This window comes from Rhodamnia argentea, chromosome 1 (genome assembly GCF_020921035.1).
Source record: "Rhodamnia argentea isolate NSW1041297 chromosome 1, ASM2092103v1, whole genome shotgun sequence".
NCBI lineage: Eukaryota > Viridiplantae > Streptophyta > Magnoliopsida > Myrtales > Myrtaceae > Rhodamnia > Rhodamnia argentea.
In genome coordinates, this window is record NC_063150.1 from 1,086,352 (window position 1) to 1,103,224 (window position 16,873).

General features: G+C 39.3%; 2 protein-coding genes and 1 pseudogene across 2 annotated transcripts; all 3 read left to right on the forward strand.

Moving 5' to 3' along the window:
* Window positions 1–1,414: 1,414 nt before the first annotated feature.
* Window positions 1,415–1,720, forward strand: LOC115745239 (putative lipid-transfer protein DIR1). Its single transcript, XM_030680685.1, has one exon. The coding sequence runs from the start codon at window positions 1,415–1,417 to the stop codon at window positions 1,718–1,720; it is 306 nt and encodes a 101-aa protein (XP_030536545.1).
* A 7,202-nt stretch (window positions 1,721–8,922) lies between these two features.
* On the forward strand, window positions 8,923–9,337 carry LOC115745315 (putative lipid-transfer protein DIR1). The gene has a single exon (XM_030680801.2). The coding sequence runs from the start codon at window positions 8,940–8,942 to the stop codon at window positions 9,240–9,242; it is 303 nt and encodes a 100-aa protein (XP_030536661.1). The 5' UTR covers window positions 8,923–8,939; the 3' UTR covers window positions 9,243–9,337.
* A 3,353-nt stretch (window positions 9,338–12,690) lies between these two features.
* LOC115745286 lies at window positions 12,691–14,416 on the forward strand (annotated as a pseudogene).
* Window positions 14,417–16,873: the final 2,457 nt, after the last annotated feature.

Genomic DNA, 16,873 nt, shown 5'->3' on the forward strand with positions numbered 1-16,873 from the left:
CATTGATTGGCAAGAACCTGCCTTGCCCGTGCCATGGCCCCAGGTCAGGCCTCGGGCCATCCATGGGCTTGGCTCCGTTTGGTTGTGGGTATTCCGGCCCGACTCCAAACCCTTCAGCCCGGGTCCTCCAAATCCACCACAGACCTCTAAAAGTTTCGAAATTAAGCACGTGAAAACAAAAACGATGGTTTAATTGCGACCTGTGTTGAAGATACCGTTGCCCCTAATTGATCCTAATTAGCTCATTGATGGGAAACCAGAATATTGTGTATTAGGAGATCCAAATTTTTATTTATCCTAGTCTAATTTCCGATCGCCTACACATCAATCTAATACTTGTGAAGAAGAAATTTCTTATGCATTATAATACAACAGTCAACAAAGGGAGGAATCACGACCGAGAAATCAAACTTCAAAGTCTGGAACGTCCCAAGATCCCAGAGTATTTTTTTTTTCCAAGGATTGAGGATTGGATGACTTTCTGTCGGATCCGCGACAAGACTCGACGGAAGAGACTCAGAAAGCAAAGCAGGATCAAATGCATATGGGCTTCATCTTGACGGTTTCAATAAGTTTTGAGCCTCATCTCTCTTGTAAGTCCAAATTCATATAGCATATCGGGCCCGATCAAAATGCAATCCGCAACCGGGCCAACCTAGATAAAATTTAGCTAATGCGGACATGCTAAACAAATGAAATGTTGGTAATGCCAAAATGACTTAGAGTGTAATGTCGCATACGACACCAAAATTATGCAATAGCATTATTTCTGTTTAAGGGTTGCAGACAATCCCTAATTTTCTTGTGTGATGTATAACAGACTAGAACAGCTAAAATTCAGGTGTCAACATTGTGTAGTTCGATTAATGAGCTACAAATATACATGTGATATGTTTGCAAACATAACTGAACACAAATGGGGTGATGGCGAAAACTGCAATTCACCAATAATGAGACCGAGAAGTAGCCCTCCTATCAATAGTAGGGAAAAATATGACGCTTTTGAAACTTGCTAGATGGACATCTTTATTAATATTTCGAGCAAAACATGAGAATGTCCTTGCAATTTCCGCTACTAGAATCTAGAAATTGTAAAATACTTAATATAAATCGCGATGATTACCATCTCTTAATCTCTCGTGATAGCTAAGGAAGAGGACTACATAGGAATATCCTCCTCCATCACAAAGACGGTTCGATCGATGATCAAGATTGCAAGAAGCACCAAACATAGCCGTTCGCCTTATATCAAGTCTTCACGCCGTAACAAAAAGCATAATCCGTGCTGATTCTCTATATAAAAAGCACATGAACCATTGCTCTCTGTCGTGGCTAAGAACCAGGTATAATCCTCAAATTAGAGAGACTCTCTGGTATCATTCGAGTGTGTCCATCATCACTTAGACAAGCGAAAATGGCGGCAACCAATAAGAAGGTGGTGCTTCTGTTGGGATTGATGGCCGTGATTGCTTGTTGCACCCATGCGCAGCAGATCGTATGCAACGCACCCGTTTCGGGCCTGATAGCTTGCAGGCCGGCCGTGACGCTACCGAACCCGCCACCCCCTGTGGCCGTGTGCTGCGATGCCCTCAGGCACGCCGACTTGAAGTGTCTCTGCCAGTACAAGGACTCACCGCTCGCCCTCCAGCTCCATGTCAGCCCGAAGCTCGCGCTGGAGCTCCCCAAGAAGTGCAAGCTCCCTCATCCGGCCCCCTGCTGATCACTTTGTTTTATGCGGTGCGACGCGCGGTTGGAAAGAAAGTATTAGCCCAATAATTTGACACCTAATGCATATCAAGCTGTATGCTTTTATTTTATTTTATTTTATGAAGTGTTTAATTTCTGTGTGCCTCGTATGTTTAATACAAGAGTTCTTGCTCCCTATGTCTGTACCAGCTTATTAATAATCAAATGATATTATAGTAGTCAAATGTGTGTGTGTCTCTCTCTCTGTGTTAACGGGCGAAAACTAAAGCTAAATCATAAGACACCACATGTCATATACACTTGGCATCATGTCCAATCAATCCTTCAAGTTGGAACATTATGCTACTGGTTACCAAAGGGGAATATTGTCCAAAAAGTCTTGATCCTATTGTAGGACGGCTAATTCAGTTATAAATATTTTAATTTAAATAATTTAGTCATAAATATTTTAACAACTTGCCAATTTAGTGCTAAACATTTCAATCGTACCAATTTAATCCAAAACATTTTGATGATTTACCAATTTAGTTCTAAACCTTTTGATGACTTATCAATTTAGTCATTCCGGCCAGTTTTGACTGGAAATTATTGATGTGGATGTTAATCGATTGTAGTCTATCTTAAGTGGCACAGCCAACGCTGACGTGGACTATATATATATATTCCATTGTTCTTCATCTTTTTTTTTCTTTTCATTTTTTTTGTTCTTCTCTTTCCCCTTTGGCCTGTGGCTGATGCTCAGCCATGGCCGACAACTAGCCGCAGACGAGCGTCAGTGAGGGCACAGTGGCCTTGCCAAACATGTCCCTCCTTTGACATGTTCAAGATATCCACATTGTGAGTATGGATTGACTTGTTATAATTTTCCCTAGTGAAAATTCAATAATGCAGGTTTGGCAAAATCGTTATGCATGAACCTCATTTGAATTGTGATAAATGTTCGACATGTGAAATCAGGTGCGTTTATGATTGTCTATGAATGCATATGACATGCTTCCGATGATTATATCTGACAGGAGACATGCCCTCGAAGACCTCAGCTACTGCTCGGTAAGTGCATCTTTACACTGACTTATTCCAGGTATTCTACCCCTTTTGAGTACTTGTATAGTCCAAGTATTCTTACTCTTTGAGTACTCATGACCGTCCAAGTATTCTCGCAAGAGGTTATTATCGCCATGTCATGCATCCTTTAAAAGTCGGAAACCAAACGGGCAATTTCTTATGAACATATCATGCGTCCGAGGTAACAATCAGATACCAAACAAATGGCCTTTTGTTGCCTCATCGTGCGCTCGAAATAAAATTCGGATACTAAACGAGCAACTTTCCTCATGATCATTACCTCGTCGTGTGTCCGAAGTAAAATTCGGATACGAAACAGGATTTTCAAGATATACCGTCGTGCATGCGAAAGATACTAAACTGTCCAATCCCTCTTAAAAGTTTTTATGCACTGTCATGCGTTCGAAGTGAAATTCGGATACTGAACAGGCGATCTGTACCTCAAGTTGACTTTACCCGTATGCATAAGGTAGGTAGCTTCAGGTATGTTCTTTACCATTTGCATGCATCATTTCATATTGCATTTGAAAATGGGACTCGCATTCCCAAAAGAAAGAGAAAAGTACACTAGAAGTGTCATAATTTGTGTACGGCGTTCACTTGAGTGTCATAACTTTCAAAATGTTCACGTAAGTGCCATAACTTTCAAAAATCATTTACTTGAGTGCTACGTCAGAGCAAAATCGTTCACTTGAGTGCTACAGTAACTTTTCCGACGTGCCACGTCGGCTTCCGGGCGTGCTACAGTAACTTTCCGGCGTCCACGTCAGCTTTCCCACATGCTATAGTAACTTTTCCGGCGTGCCACGTCAGCTTTCCAGCTACCACGTCAGCTTTTTCGATCGCCACGTCAACATGGCACTCAAGTGAACGATTTTTGAAAGTTATGGCACTTAAGTGAACGTTTTGAAAGTTATGGCACTCAAGTGAACACCATACAAAAGTTATAGCACTTCTAGTGCACTTGAAAATGAGACTCACAATTTCAATAGAAATAACATTCATCACATTTGCATGGTCAAAATTTAGTCATCATTGTTTTTTAATGCAACCTCCATGAGCTTATGTTCTAAAAAAGGGCAGCTATTGATACCTAAATTTTGGGTAACTCATTTAGGAATTAATTACATTAAAAACTAGGGATTGGCCCTGGTCCCTAAATAAAAAATATTAGATGTCAACGTATCAATTTGCATATAGTTTTTAGGATAATTCATATAGGTAGTTCATTCATTGCATTTTAACCGGACCGGCGATGGTGAATAGACTTGAATCAGTAATGCGGAGTAGGCCTGCACCATGTCGAAATTCGGCCAGGCTATGAGGATTTAGTGGCCGAAATTTGCTAGAGAGGGGAATGGCTTGATATGTTGTAATTGCACAAATTTTAGCTCATAAGAACTGGAATTCGTAAAAGGCCTAGGAATTAAGCCTATTGTATTAAGAGGCCAAAGATTAAGCCCGCCGAATTAAGGTTAAATCTAGAGTTTTCACTGTATAAAGACATCTATGCCTCACAATCTGTGGGCTGGCAGTTCATAACAAGAAAATTTAGAAATGGTGTTTGTTGTTTCTCGGCGAGCCCCTCCCCGGCCGTGACCAAACCGCCGTCGAGCCCTGTACCAGCGTGATGTCCAGCCGTGACCCAACAAGACCAAATCCTGTGCCTAGTCCCTGCTGTGACCTAATCCGCACCGAGCCCTGCACCGGCCTAACACGAACCCGTGCCGAGACCCATGCCTAGCCTTGCACCGGTGCGGCATCTAGCCTTGCCGAGCGCCACACCGGCACAACCTCCCACCAGTGACCTTGCTCCATTGCTCGTCCCTTCTTGAGCACCACTGTTGTGTATCCCTGTGCCGCCGGCCACCGTCCAATTGCCATCCACGAGCCATCCAGCGTTGGTTTGAATTAGGGAAGGAATCGTCCAATTAGGTGGGTATTATTATCCGACTCGATTTTTAGATTAATTGCCTATTTTGATCGAATAGTCATCTAATTTAGATTTCTTTTGAGATATTGATTGATAAAATAATCGTTATAACTATTACTTTCATCTGCAAGACTTGGCATCATTTTTTTAATTAGTTTGATTTTTTAAGGTTATAATAATTGTTAATTTAATCTGCGAGACATTGGATTAATTTTAAATTATCATAATCTTTTACTCCAAATTTGAATGGATATTATGAGGTGGGTGGATATGTTCTTATCTCTAATTTGGATATATAGCCTATCCCAAAAATATCAGAAAAGGATTGCGCGTCAAATTATGAAACTTTCAAGATGACAATGCATGGTAAATTAGGGATAAATATTAGATAAAATTACATGTTAGATTAGGAAAGACTTTAGATAGCAATGCATATCTAGATTAAAATAGAATCCTTGGATAGGATTGCATGCTTATTTATAAGTCAAGATGAAGTTTCCAAATAAAATATATTTAATACGGATTGCTTCCTAACATAAATTGGACATTAGATAATTCATTTCATTTATTATGAGCATATCATATAGATTAATTGCATCTTGCCATGTAATTGTCGACATGTTGTCATTGTTGCCACGTCATCACTCTTGCCACGTTACCATGATTGCTATGTCATCGCCATGTTATTGTGCACGTCATTGTCATGTCATCATGCATTCAATGTCTGATTTTCCCATGTCATTTAGAAATTGTATGTTTAGGTTCATTTAATTGGAATTGCATGAAATGCTAGAACAATTTTATTTTGCATGCATTAGATAACTAGATTTATTCATGTCTTGTCATGTCATGTTAGAATTTGATAATGTTTTCATATCATTGCATGTATATTAAATTTGCATTGCATTGCATTGCCCATAGTTTATGTTTTCATTAAAAAGAGAAAATCCTGAAAAAATAATAAAATTTCATTCCTACATACATCGTTAATCTTCATGTTAGGATAATAACACAACCCAAAATATATTTTGGTTTGTTTTGTTCAATTTCTGCTTCCAAAAGTCACATGCTTTTAATTATTTGGTTGTTACTCTATTGATAGCTTGCCCGCATGAGCACTTCACATGTTAGTTGCTAGATCAAAATAAATTCAAGCTACTTGTAAAAAATTTCAAAATAAAAGAGAAAAGGTACTGACAATGTATTAGAGAAATCTAGTGTAATCTAGTAATCCATTCAATCTCTAGTTCGTAAAAGTAAAGTAATTCTTGTTTGGAACATCATCAATGTGGTGATTGTTGGGAAATCCCTTATGTTGTTTTGATGATGACAAAGACAATCAAAAACTATTAATGTATATATTGGTTGAGTATTATCAGATGACATATGCACAAGCTTATATGCATATGAGGTGATAAGCAGCATCAAATGAGATGAGGAGTGCTCTGCTACTATTTGGAGTGCTTTACTGATATTTAGGGATCGCTTATACGCTCTATCGATATCCGAGGTAAACAAGATATTGGGTATTGAAGCTGTCTACGAGTTGGACAGATCTTTAGATAAAATGAACATCTAGAAGGACCTTGATTGAGGGTGAAAAAATCGAGAAAAATGGGGATGTTCGTGATGGCTTGAAGGTACAAAGATCGGGCGAATGGTCGGATGGACCATGTGATGGTGAACAAGCCTAGAACTGTGATGTTCATTAAAGCTTGGAAGGACCGTACTTGTGAAGATTAACAGCTTAATAGAGGCAAAATTGCTAATATAATTGGAAGGACCATAAGAAAGATCGAGTGTAATAGATTGTTATTTCAGCAGCAAGATTGTTGGCAAAGAACAGTTGTTTTATACAAATGAGGTGGAAGACTGTGATGATATTAATGACCTATGTGACTTCAATGAAGACTAGATATAAGGATTAAGATCTTGATAGAGAGGAGAATAAATCAAAGATGACGAGGTGTTCATGATGACTTGGAGGTGCCATAGCCAATCTATCATCAAGGTGGCATCTTTGGATGCTAAGATACTTAAGAGGATCATTAGATGATTGATAGCAAGTCGATCACACGATTTTTCGATGAACGACATCAACATACAAGTAAAGATCTAGACATCCTGATTATGGTAAGGGATCATGTAGATGTTTATTCCTACAAGTTGCTGGTCACTTGATCAACTGATTAGATCTTTTATAAAGAAGAGAATAGCCATCACAAAGGCTTGGAATTCGTAGAAAGATCAACAGAGTTGACCATGAGCACTTATTACAAAGATGAACAAGTCTAACAAAAGTGCAATAACATTGTTTGGGAAACCGCCTTTGTCACGTAGACATTAAAGATCATCAAAGAGCTATTCTAATGATTTCTGGCGACGTCCAGCTGCTGGTAATAGTAGAACCAATGGCTACATGAGGATCTCAATGGGAATAGTCATATGAGGATGCATGGCTATGCATTGAGTCCAAGAGAAGTAAGAAAGGTTTTGTGGAAACGAACAAAACGAGTCATGTGCTTTGAGTCTTCTTTTTTACTCTGTTTTTACTTGTCGACGATGTTTATGATGACGTAAAAGACATTGAGTCATTGGTGACGTTTGAACAACAAGCATGTGAGGATGTTTGTGGGAGGAAATATTATAGTCGTTGGCAGGTGGAAATGTGCAATGAAAGATCAAGAAGTTTGTTGGGGAATAGGAGCAGGCATTTGTCATGATTGTCGGAGTAGTCAGCGTTAGAATAGTAGTTACAAGAGCTCCAATGGATCTTTAATGGATAGTTGATCTTCTAAAGCATCTCTAATAGGAAGACTAAAGATAGCTATATAATGGAATATCTTCTAGGCCAAAATTTTATAGAGCACAATGTAGAATTCAAATATTTGCTTCGAGCTGCTTTTCTTATTGATGTTTCTGTGTTCCCTTGAAAGATCTTCACTATAGTGATCAAGTGTAAGAGCAGCACTTGAGTTATGATTGTGTGATCTATCATGTCATAGGATCGGTGCTGCCAATTGTCACTTGTTGGGCAGATTATTAGTGCAATCCATCCCGACTTGTGATTTTTAGTCTTGAAAGTGGATGTAGGCTTGGAGGATAAAGTCGAACCACTATATATTGTTATGTGCTCTTGTTTCTCATGATCTTTATGCATTTTAGCATACAAGGAGCCCACGATATTTCAAACATCTGTTTGACTTGATTTTACATCCTGTTTGATTTTAGCTCTTGTTTCCGAAATGTTTTTTATATTTCTCAAACAACATGTTCACCCCCCTCTTGGTCGTATTATTAGCCTCCAACAATTCTTTCAGGCTTTACTTGGATTTTTAATTGACCTACCAAAAATCAATTAGTGGCGACTCCAAAATGAAATTGATTTGCATGTTAATAATTTGAATCTAAGTTGCAAATTGGTGAGCTCAAACTAAGTTTAGGCTTAGTAATCCATTAGCCAAACTCTTAGGGTGGTTCGCCCGAGGAAAGGTCACGACCTTCCTTAATTTCTTGTGCAATTTATGATTACGTGGAATAGCCCAAATTTAGGTGCCAATAGTATGACATTTGATGAATGAGTTACCAATATAGGCATCATTTGCGTGCGAACGTAACTGGCTGCAAATGAGAATGATGGGGCGATATCTTTAATTCCCCAATCTAAAGAGTGATAAGTAGCCCTTCAATCAATGACAAGTAAAAAAATAACTCTTTTGAAACCAGCTAGAGGGAGGTCTTTACAATTATTTTGAGCAAAACATGAGGGAGTCCTTGCAATTTTCGCAGCTAGAATCTAGAGAATTAAGTACTTAATTTAATGGATACACTTATATCCTAAAACTAAACATAGGTTCTTCTAAGTCTAATCGCGATGATTACCACGTCTTAATCTCTGATGATAGCTAAGGAAGAGGATTACATAGGAATCTCTTCTATCACGAGACGGCTCGATCAATGATCACGAATTCAAGGAAAAACAAACATTGCCGCTCTCCTCATATCAAGTCTTTATGCCATCACAAAATAGACGAACAACGTATGGACAAAGCAAAACAATTCATTTTGGCAAAACCCATTTGGTGAGCCAAAAAGTCATCGAAAATGATTCCCTACTAATTCTCTATATACCATCGTCACTCTCTCTTGTGGCTAACAACTAAGCATAACCCGCAACTTAGAGAGACTCTCTAGTATCATTCGAGTGTGTCCGCCTTCACTTGGACAAAAGAAAATGCAGGCAACCGATAAGAAGGCGGTGCTTCTGTTGGGATTGATGGTCGTGATTGCTAGTCGCACCGATGCGCAAACCCTGTGCAACGCGCCCATTTCTGGCTTGGAGGGTTGCAGGCCAGCTGTGACCCTCCCGAACCCGCCGCCCCCGACGGCCGTGTGCTGCGATGCACTCAAGCACGCCGACTTGAAGTGTCTCTGCCAGTACAAGAACTCGCCACTCTTGCCCGAGCTCAAGATCGACCAGAAGCTGGCGCTGGAGCTCCCCGAGAAGTGCAAGCTCCCTCATCCGGCCCCCTGCTGATCACATTGTATTATGTGGGTGCGCGTGGTTGGGGAGAAAGTACTGGCCCAATAATTTGACAATAATGCATATCTTACAGTATGCTTTTCGATTATGTGTTTAATTTCGATGTGCTTCGTATGAATAATACAAGAGTTCTTGCTCACTATCCCTATGCCAGCTTATGAGTAATCAAATTATATTACAGTAGTCCAATCTCTCTCTCTCTCTCTCTCTCTCTGTGTTCGCGGGCGAAAGCAAAAGCCAATTATAAGACACCACATGTCATATACACTTGCATCATGTCCAATCAAACTTTGAAGTTTGAACATTATGCCACCGGTTACCAAATTAACAAATTGTCCAAAAGGTCCTAAACATATTGTATGGCGGTTAATTCTATTTTAAACATTTCAATTGTATCAATTTAGTCTTAAATCTTTCGATGATTTGCCAATTTAGTTCTAAACATTTTGACAACTTACCAATTTAGTCATTGCAACTAATTTTGGACGGAAATTTTTAAAGTGGATGGAGCCTAGCCGTCAGCCATTCTACGTAGCATGATCAACGCTAACGTGAATGAATTCTACATTTGTTTAAAAAAAAATCATTTTTTTTCCTTTTCCTTTGGCCTATGGTCAGTCCTCGATCACAAGTGAGGGCAGCCCTTGCCAAATTCGTCAAAGGTGACCCTCACAGCGAGGGCCACCCTCTCCTAGGCTGCAAGGGTCGAACCCTTGCCGGATTCAACGTAGGCAGCCCTCGCCTATGGCTGCCCATGGCCGAGCATTTGCTACAGGCCAAAGGGAAAGAAAAAAAAAAGGAAATAAATTTAAAAATGAGAAATTTGTTCACGTCAACGCTAGCTTTCACATCTGCAATTTCTAGCCAAATTTGACCGGATTGACTAAATTAGCAAGTTGTCAAAAATTTTATGACTAAATTGGTAAATTGTCAAAAAGTTTAGGACTATATTAGTACAATTGACAGGTTTATGACTAAATTAGCAAGTTGTCAAAAAATTTAGGACTAAATTAGAACAATTGAAAGGTTTAAGACTGAGTTAGCCGCCATATAAAAGATTTAGGATATTTTAGACGATTATAACGTTACCAAATTTCCTGGTCAAATGAATATTGCCCAATCAAATCAATTGAATGAATAATTATTAATAGAAATTAAAACTAAATTGGATGATAACTACAAGTTCAGGTTGAAAAGAGATTGGAGGATTAGCTACACGTCCAATTCTCAGAGAGATAGCATCTGTTATCAATTCAAATGAGATGAGAAGACCTATGATAAACTCATGATATTAGATGATCCGTTAAAGATGCTCTCTCCCCTCAATGAACAATGGGCTTTAATTTTGTTGGAGATAAATTTAGAGGATTTCGCATATTTACCTTAACAGATAATAATTCATATTTGCTCCTTCATATATTCATATTGTAAAGCCGATAATAGGTTCGTGTACTCTTTATTTGATTCTGACAAAAAAGAAAGTACTCTTTGTTTGACAATACTGTACATTTTTCTTGATTTTTCATCACAATTCTCGACTTGTTATCATAGCTTTATTATTATCTAAGAAAGCGCCCATCGAGTCTGTTGACGCCTAAATTTTGACTAATCTATTTTTTGCATAAAAATTATAAAAAATCATCTCACATATTTATTTTTAGCGTACATTGCATTGGCATATAATTGGGCAAGCAGAACACTTAATTTAGCATGCGTCTAGACTAGGCACGGGATGGAAAAATACACCGAGAAGATTTGAAACTTCAGGGATTGTATTGCAAATACTTAAAACTTCAGGGATTGTATTGCAAATACTTGAAACTTCAGGGACTGCATTGCAAATACCAAAAGAAGATGGAGAAAGGAAGATGGTGAAGAGAAGATAATGAAAGGAAGATGGTGAAGAGAAGATAAAGAAGAGAAGATAATGAAAGGAAGATGGTGAAGGGAAGATGAAGAAGAGAAGATGAATATGAAGAAGGGAAGATGAAAATGGAAGGTGAAGAAATGAAGATGAAGAAGAGAAGATGAAAATGGAAGGTGAAGAAGTGAAGATGAAGAATGAAGGATGGAGAACTTTGCCTATAAAAGAGGATGAGAATTGAGAGAGTTGGAGAGAGTGGAAGAGAATTGATAGAGTTCTTGAGATGAATTTTTAGAGAAGAAAAAGAAAGTTTCTTGAGAAAAATCAGAAGAGAAAATTCGAGAGTGAGGAAAAGAGTTTTAGTCGAGCATCATCTTCGACGAGTCCCGACACATATTTCGCCTCTCGCCACCCAACAACGCTATTACTTGCCATTTTCGACGACAGCCGCGTTCTTCCAGCTCCGAGATCTTGAAGGGAACTATAACGTGTACGTGAGTAAGATTTTGTGTAATAGAAGGTAATCTTTTCCATCTCGATCTACAAAAATGTAATCGTTTGGTTTGAATATTTGTTTGTCTATTTTAGACATGCCACGTGTTCCAAAGTTTAGCATTAGTACATGTTAATTTATTTTTGTAAATATTCGTGATTGGCTGCGTTTTCTTTCTTTCTAAATCATCCGTGGTGTGTATCGCACAAAGTTCAATGTTTTGCATTCTCATAAAAAGAAGAAAAAACCAAAAAAATTGCATCTTTGAATTTCAAGTAAAATCCATCAAAATTGCCAAATCAAATATTTTTCATGAAAATGGTACCGAAAAGGCGTTAGAGTAATCTAGCGTAACCAAATCCCCCGAATTCAAAATCTCTGGTTCGCGGAAATAAGATAGTTTTCTCCCGCTATTTTATTTAGGTTTCTAATCAACCTACCGAAAATGATTAGTGGCGACTCCAAATTCAAAACACATTGCATGTTAATTATTTGAACCTTAAGTTGCGATTTGGTATGGACTTGGGAGAGTCCGAGTTAGGTTAGTTAATTAATTAACCCGATAATCCATTAGCCCGAAAATTAACTTGTTTATTTTTTAGGTCGTGACAGAGTCCGATTCATAATAACGGCAGCCACATTGACCGCGTTTCTTCACGGTGGTCGTAACGTCGCCCACCACACCAGCCCATTTCACCGATAACCTCCCGTAGCCGTTTCGACATTCTTCCTCCGCTGCTCTAACAAAAAAAAAAAAAAGAAATATAGCAAGATTTGAAATGAAAATGTTACAACTGAATTGGTAAAAGTGGAACATGTGTAGAACTTTTTGATAAGTTTCTCCTAGCATGATAAAATATATCGAAAATCCACTTAAAATAATTTAACCAAGAAAAGTGTCATTTGATTGATAAAGTGAAAAGACCTTCATGGCTTTCCGAATACAATCTTATCTTGCCTAGCTTTTAGCGCTTCCAATAATTTATCTTCAAATGTCAGCTCTTTCATAGCTCCATATGAATGCACCCGTCAAACCCGTATTAGAAACTGTTAGGTAGAACGAATATGTCGAGCTGCGGGTTCAAATTTGTCCCGAGCAACGGGAAAGAAATAAAGACAACCACGTTGTACTGTGCTGTCTATAAAAAGATTGCACAAAAAAGAACAAAACAAAGCCCAGCAAGTAAACACCTTTCGAGCATATAACCACATGCTGAGTGGAGGTTTTCTTGGAACCCACGAGACTCGATGGATTCTCAGTCTCAATCTCATGGCCACATAGTGATGCTACCTTTCATGGCGCATGGCCATCTCATCCCCTTCCTCGCCCTCGCCCGTCGTCTCCGCCGCCAAAGCCCCTTTGTCGTCACTCTCGCGACCACTCGTCTGAACATCCAGTACCTCCGCTCCACCATGTCTTCCACCGACCTCGACTCCGGAATCTGCCTCTATGAGCTCCCGTTCTGCAACTCAGACCACGGGTTGCCCCCCGGCACAGAGAACTCCGAGAACTTGCCGCCCAATCAGATCACAGCACTTTGCCATTCATCTGTGTCTCTCGCTGCTCCTGCGGAGCGCCTCATCTCTGACATAACCACCGAAGAGGGCCGGCCACCTCTTTGCGTGATCTCGGATGTGATCTTCGGGTGGTCAGTGGACACCGCCAGGAGGCTTGGGACGAAGAGCATCACCTTCACCACTGGCGGGGCATACGGCACTCTGGCCTACAACTCGCTCTGGCTTCACCTCCCGCACCACTCCACCGATGTTGAGGAGTTCTCGGTGCCCGGATTTCCTGAATGGTGCATGTTCCACCGCTCTCTTGTCCACGGATTCATCCGAGAGGCAGACGCTACCGACCAGTGGTCCAAGTTCTTTCAGGTTCAGCTCAAGCTCTCTTCGGCCTCAGATGGTTGGATGTGCAATTCAGTTGAGGAAATTGAGCCTCTTGGGTTTGATCTCTTCAGGAAGTACTTGAAGCTCCCTGTTTGGGCCATAGGCCCACTAGTCCCTTCTCACATGCTTCAAAAATCCTCACCGATCTCTCCCAACTCAAGTTTGAAATCCCTCCAAAACCATACGGGAAAAGCTCTCGGAGTGTCCCTAGAGAAATGCCTAGAATTCCTCGATTCACATGGTCCAAACTCTGTTTTGTACATTTCCTTTGGTTCACAAAACACCATAGGTCCTTGCCAGATGATGCAATTAGCCATTGGACTGGAATCAAGTGGCAAGCCTTTCATTTGGGTCATTAGGCCCCCGCTCGGTTTCAACATTAAAGGCGAGTTCCGACCTGAGTGGTTGCCGCCAGGGTTCGAGGACCGAATGGCCGGGAGCAAGCAAGGTTTGCTGGTGCGGAATTGGGCGCCACAACTGGAGATCCTCTCACACGGCTCCAAGGGGCATTCCTGAGCCATTGCGGGTGGAGCTCAATCATGGAGAGCCTGAGCCAGGGGGTGCCAATCGTGGGGTGGCCCATGGGGGCCGAGCAGCCATACAATGCCAAGATGTTGGTCGAGGAGATGGGTGTGTGCGTGGAGCTTACGCGAGGGTTGGAGAGCCGGATCGACGCAGAGGTAGTGAGGCGGGTGATCGAATTGGTGATGGAAGAGGAGGGAAAAGGAGGGGAGATGAGGAAGAGGGCCAATGCAGCGATGCGGCAAATGAGGGAAGCTATGACAAAAGGCTGTGGCGATGACAAGGGGTCTAGTGTCAAGGCTATGGATGAATTCGTAAGGACCATTTTAAGTGACTCCACAAGGGATACATCCTCTTCCTCTTGAGTAACTCAGAAAATGGAGTCACTTAGGGCCTGTTTAGTAGCGTTTCTGTTCCTCTAATTCTATTTTCATGAACAAAAAAGAATCAGAAACATGTTTGGTAATATAAATGATTCTGATTCCGATTTTGCTCCCGAGAACACTTTTGGACCAAAAATAAGAACAAAAAAAAAAAATTGGTTCTTAATAAAAAAAAAAGAACACTTTTGAGAATTAAAAAGGCAACTATAGTCTTCTCTCACTTTTGTAAGGCGCCCGCGAGACGTGGCCTAGGTCAACCTGACTCGGTCCGTATAAATTTTTTAAATAAAAATTTATAATTAATAAAAAATCAAAAATCAAAATATATTAAAAATTCAAAAAAAATTCTAGAAAATTTGGAAAAAATAAAAAAAATTCAAAAATCTCAAAAATTAGAAGATGGATCATTTTAAGTGGTCAATCCTATTTTTGATGACTTTGCCTTTCGATTTCTACCAAATGACGATTTTTTCCCTAATGGACAAATTGCTCCGAAAAATCCCGAAAAGTTAAAAAAAATATATTAAAAAGTAGGAAATGGATCCATTCAACTGGCCAATATTGTTTTTGGTATTTTTCCTTCTAATTTTTCCTAAACCTTGCCTGATTTGTTATCGAAGTACCATGCTGTATCGTTGACCATCCGCATGGTATTCAAGGATAAAACTAAGTCACCTATGTAGCAGAGATGGATTTTATTCATTCTAAGCAATAAAAGATAATAAGATCACCTCTTTCATCCTTGGCATATGCATAGCCTCAAGAGAAGCATGGAAAAATAACAATTTTAGCGTATTGTCGTTATAAGGAACAAATCTTAAGCATTCTTATTTTGGCTAAAATGATATCATGGTGCAATAGGATCGCAATTGTGGGGGTCTGAGGAAAATCATCAAATGTGATTATGTAATTATTTGATTTAAATGACAAATTGTGAAGATAAATTATTTGCCGTAACAAAACTTTTGTGTAGTTACCAAATGTATTTCGTTTTCAGGAACTTAAATTTTATGCGATTACCAAACATGTTCTGATTCTCTAAAACTCGGTTAGGGAACAGAATTAAAAAAATATATTCTTTTTTTGGAACATAAACGTTACCAAACAGGTCCTTAGCAATTACGTGTGTACTATATCCGCATGAAAATATGGTTATGAAACCGCACAATATTTTCAAAACTAAACCGATGATATTGGATATTACATCATATACAAGAATTGGTAAAAAAAAAAGATGCTATATATGTCATGAATTTCATACGATGCTCACTTAAATGCTACAATTTTTCTTGTCATTATTTGAGTATCGCTCTGATTATATATACACATATATATGTATATATAAAATCGATCATAATGCCATCAACGATTATTGTAGCCGAAAAAACTGATGCGATAAAATTTTAATAAAAACGTCTGGCGTGGCTTTCCAACAAAGTGAAGTCGACAAAATTAATACTAGGCAGCGTCCTTCGCCCAAATTAACGACTTGGGTCAAAATTAACTGCGCCCTTCAAATCTTGACCCTAACCTCTCCAAATTGAGGAATTGGACCCAATGCAGGAGCAACTCATGCCCCACTCAGGCGAACTTGCTGGCATATCTCTGTGAAGATTGGTTCCAAAACCTGGACCCGACCCTAGACCACTCACCCCTATGGCAAATTGTCTTGTCCTCTATTTTTGCTCTTCTCTTTTTTTTCCTTTTAAATTCGAAGCTAATATGAAGAAATACACCAAAAATCACATAACCAAACAGTAAAAAAAATAGTATTTGCTTTGAGCAAATACACCTTGAGTCAAATATATTTGAGAAATGACTTTACATTTCTCCAAATTCTACCAAATGCCCCCTAAACTTGGGCCACTTTGACCCTAAATAAAGGATTTTTTTTTTTTTTAACCTAGAGATGGGTCCAAAGTCCCTTGAGTGAAAGTTGTAGTGTTTGGCAAAAGAATTCGGAGCACTTAGACTTAAAGCTAGTTTTGGCAAAAGGAGCATTCTCCGAAAGCTCTCCCGGGGCTTAATTGATTTTTTCCTTCTTCCAACTTTGCCCTTGTTAACATTTTAAATTCCTATCTTGTCTTCATCTCCACTGTTCATCGTCTCTCTCAACCGAAAGCACCCATTGTCTACTCCTCGAGATGTAGGTTGACGCGAGTCCAGAGCTGAGGTTCTCTCCCATCTCCTTCCTCTCGTATTTTGCAATTTAATTGTCTACGATTTTTCGAAGATGAAAGAATAAAAAAATTGGAGAAGAGAGGTATTTAAGTGATCAATTGTTTGGCACTCACATGGTCGTACAAAAAAATAATTAGCACCGAACCGAGCATTGTATGAAAAGTACGGCATTTATGGAATTATTTTCCTTAAAAATTTTGTCACATATATAAAAAAATTATATCCAAAACTTAGGCTCCATTTGTTTCGCGAAAAATAATTTTTAGTTTAGAGTTTTCTAACGTTC

What these genes read in the sequence shown, in the direction of transcription:
- LOC115745315 (XM_030680801.2), top strand. Translation starts at nt 8,940, where the DNA reads ATGCAGGCAACCGATAAGAAGGCGGTGCTTCTGTTGGGATTGATGGTC.
- LOC115745239 (XM_030680685.1), top strand. Translation starts at nt 1,415, where the DNA reads ATGGCGGCAACCAATAAGAAGGTGGTGCTTCTGTTGGGATTGATGGCC.